General features: G+C 35.1%; 1 protein-coding gene across 1 annotated transcript in view; it reads right to left on the bottom strand.

The window, feature by feature from the left end:
- rbm18 (RNA binding motif protein 18) overlaps window positions 1–2,036 on the bottom strand; it is a gene marked incomplete in the record, with an annotated part of 14,721 nt that extends 12,685 nt beyond the window's left edge. The window contains 2 exon segments of the mRNA XM_014003847.1: window positions 679–792; window positions 1,836–2,036. Of these exon segments, the coding sequence (XP_013859301.1) occupies window positions 679–785 (107 nt within the window).
- Between the last annotated feature and the right edge of the window lie 1,541 nt (window positions 2,037–3,577).

Below are 3,577 nucleotides of genomic sequence, written 5' to 3' on the forward strand. Positions count from 1 at the left end.
ACACACACACACACACTCACACACACACACACACACACACACACTATGTTGCTTCTTTATGAGGTAGAACCACGCAAGCTAAAAATAAAATCCAAACGTTCACAACATGAATTTAATTAGAGCAAATTAATTCAGCAACAGCTAAAACAAACATCAAATGTTGGCAAAAGTTCTGCCTGTTTTCAATACTGTAAAAATAAATGAGTTGAAGACACTGTTAAGCTTTATATTTACACTACTTCATGTAACGTTTTCAAGTATTTTTACTTTCATTTGGTTTTCAAAGGTAAGTTAGTAAGTAAGTAAGTAAGTAAGTAAGTGTCTATCTATCATCTATCTATCTATCTATCTATCTATCTATCTATCTATCATCTATCCATCCATCCATCCATCCATCCATCCATCCATCTATATATCTATCTATCTATCTATCTATCTATCATGCCTTCTGTCATTCCTTTCATTCATTCATTCATTCATGTTTAAGTAGGTAAAAATAGTGTAACAGAGTTTCATAGTGCAGCAACAGTATCAGCCTTCTGTCTGCACCCACTCACTCGCTACAAAATTAAGTGTTGCACAAATGAGCCGAGTGGATAAGTGAAGAAAGCAGAATCTTGTTTAAATGCTGAAAAATCAACAGTGTGTCTGAAACCAGAGGTGGGTGGATGTACTCACTCTGTGATTTTGGGGTCGATGTTGCCTATCCACAAACGATTTCCGTCATGCGCCGTGCTCTCTGAAATGATAGAGGCATTTTCCACAGTTTCTGCAGCAGACGACATGTGTTCTCTGTGGAAAGCAGGAAGCAAGACTGTTTGCATACAGAAAGTGGAGGAGAAACAKCCTGTCTGCATAATCTTTTACTTCAAAAGCTTTTTGGAATTTGTGCAATAACTTAAAAAATATCAGTTTCCAAAGTGAAGTCAGACCAAATATTGTCKAATATAGGACAAGTTAATATTTTTATTTTAAAGAACAGATTTTTTACATGCAAAAACACAGTTTATAGAGAATGACAAACAAGCAGCAAAATAAGAGGGCATAAAAGATAAACTGCAACCAACACAAAGCTTTGCATTCTTTCATTATTTGTTGACAAAGATCTGTGTGCTAGCCAAAATAAAGAAGAGAAAAATAAAAACTACTTTGACATTTAAATAATTGACTTTAGCCTTGAATGATATTTGGCAAACAATAGGAAGAAGAAACCATAAGAATGGTTCTCACTTTCTTTTTCTCAAGTGCAGAAAAAAAAACATTTTACAACTTTATAGTATTTTATAGTAGTATCACTTCCCAAACCTTTGTCCTTGTAAAGTGATTGTTTATTTTAAAGAGAATAACAAATGACAAAATGAGGGGAAAAGGTGAAACGTCAACTTTATACTTAATACATTTCTTTCTACAACAATAAATTCAAGCCAAATGTACACGATTTGTTTATAATCTAATCACAAAATGAAAACTGTCAAACAACAAAGTACTTTAGAACATTTACGTTTTACTTAAGTGTGTCATACATAAAACTTAATTGTTATTAAACTTTAAAGTATCAAAGTTGTTTTGAGCAGAGTGTGTTATTATGAGCAGTGAGTGAAATAACACTTTTTTGACAGGTTTCCGTGTGTTTCTGTTAACACGACGAAAACGAGAAACTCATTGTTCACAACTATATACCGTTATTATTACTGATCAGTCAGATAAATCACCTTGTATAATCCCATGCTAATAGTAAGAATGTTTCGATAGGAATAACTAAATCGAAAACTAAACAACAACCCGTTTGGAACTAGCAGTAAGTGTGCTGTTAGCACCTAGCTAGCTTCCCTTACCTCGTTGTTCTGTCAAACTTCCTCTTCAGTAAGAGACTCCTACGACTCGAGGTTGTGATAAATCCCACTTTCGGGATAATTAGGTCTATCAAAATATCTCTCTAATCATTCCGGACATCAGTTTTCTTCCTAAATAATTAACTGAGTTAACTAGCTCAAAGGAAAGGTAGCCGCTTTGCTATCATACCTGTCAACAATGGCGCAGGGTGATGTTGTCGGTTTTTCACAGTCTAAGAAGTACGTCTAGGAGCGTTCGGTTTATTGTACTGCATGTCCCGTTTGTTTCAGCGTTGGAATTTTACTTAGTCAATGTGTAGCTCCGCCCATTTGGTATGACCCGTGTAATGTTTGAAGCATAATTTGTTTGTAACCACCGCGCTTGTTGATGACGACTTGTTTCCTCCTTGAGCTAACATGCTTTTTATGTAAAAACTCAGAGCTTTTGGTAAGTATGATATTATGGAGATAATAATTTAAAGGTACGTGATGCCTTTASTGAGCATGTAACCGTAAAACACACGTCGTTTATTAAATAACTGTGAGGGTGTCGTGTATTTTGTTCATAGTCGCATTACGAGAGTAAAATTTGTGCGACCTTGACTTTGCACGGTTTCCTGGTAATTAGCTTATTTTTTCTTGGATTTTTTTAAAGCAAAAATACGTTTTTGTCGATCATTTTATTAGGGTACTAAACATAAAAGCTTAAGACGTTGAAGTTCTGGGTCAAAAATGTAGCCTGCCTAAAACGCATATTAACGAGCATTACACGTGGGACAGGGGCTGTTTTTTTTTTTTAACCCCTAACAAACAGCTTATTGTGCAGTGAATGCCCAAACTGAGCAAAGTTGAGTGCAAAACAAAGTGTCAAGTATGAAAAATAGATAAAAGCAGCATCTCAAAGTCATAATATTGAAGGAAAAAAAGATAACCCAGCAAAGGACTTGAGAGGATTTTATTTATCTTGAGTTATCAGCTGATAATATTTTAATAATTACCATCTTTGTGTTAAAATACAATTTTTTGTCTGTCATCGTTTGTAATATATATATATATATATATATTTATCTGTATCATTCATTCATCCATTATGTTTACCCATTTCTTTTAGTCATGGAGAACTGATGCCTGTCTCCAGCGGTCTCTGTCTGACAGGTGGGGTACCCCATGGACAGGTTGCAAGCTCTACCTGCTGCACCACTGGGCCATACTCAGAGATTTAGTTTGAAATTGTTTTGCTGAGTTTGTTTAGTAGAAACATACATAAGATCTAGTCAATTTAAAATGATCAATGTTAGCTTGCAGGAAGAATTTGGTAATGAACAGTAGTTAGAGTTAGGGCTTTAATAATAATGTAATAATATACTTTGTGATAGACACTTGATCAATATCAATAGAAAACTTGTCTAATATGGTCCAGAATCGCTTGGCATTCTGGGGGGTGTAGGCAGAGAAAAGGCTTTAGCCGCTCAACCTCTAGCAACAACCTGTAGAGTAACGCGTGCAGTAGTTTCACTCTTCACCACCGTGCCTCATAACTGTTTAAAAATAAAAAAAGAACGACGTGGAGTGAAAGGAGAAAATGAGCGCAACAACTCAGAATTTTGGATAAATGAGGAAAAGGTCACTTCAGTTTGGCAGTATTATTCAGCTTTTTTTCTCCTCCGTCCTTCAAATAAGTAAAATAAAAAACGAATCAATAATTATTGTTATCGGCTGATTTGAAAATCTATGATGCGGTATGT

This window comes from Austrofundulus limnaeus, unplaced genomic scaffold (genome assembly GCF_001266775.1).
Source record: "Austrofundulus limnaeus strain Quisiro unplaced genomic scaffold, Austrofundulus_limnaeus-1.0 Scaffold20, whole genome shotgun sequence".
Classification (NCBI taxonomy): domain Eukaryota; kingdom Metazoa; phylum Chordata; class Actinopteri; order Cyprinodontiformes; family Rivulidae; genus Austrofundulus; species Austrofundulus limnaeus.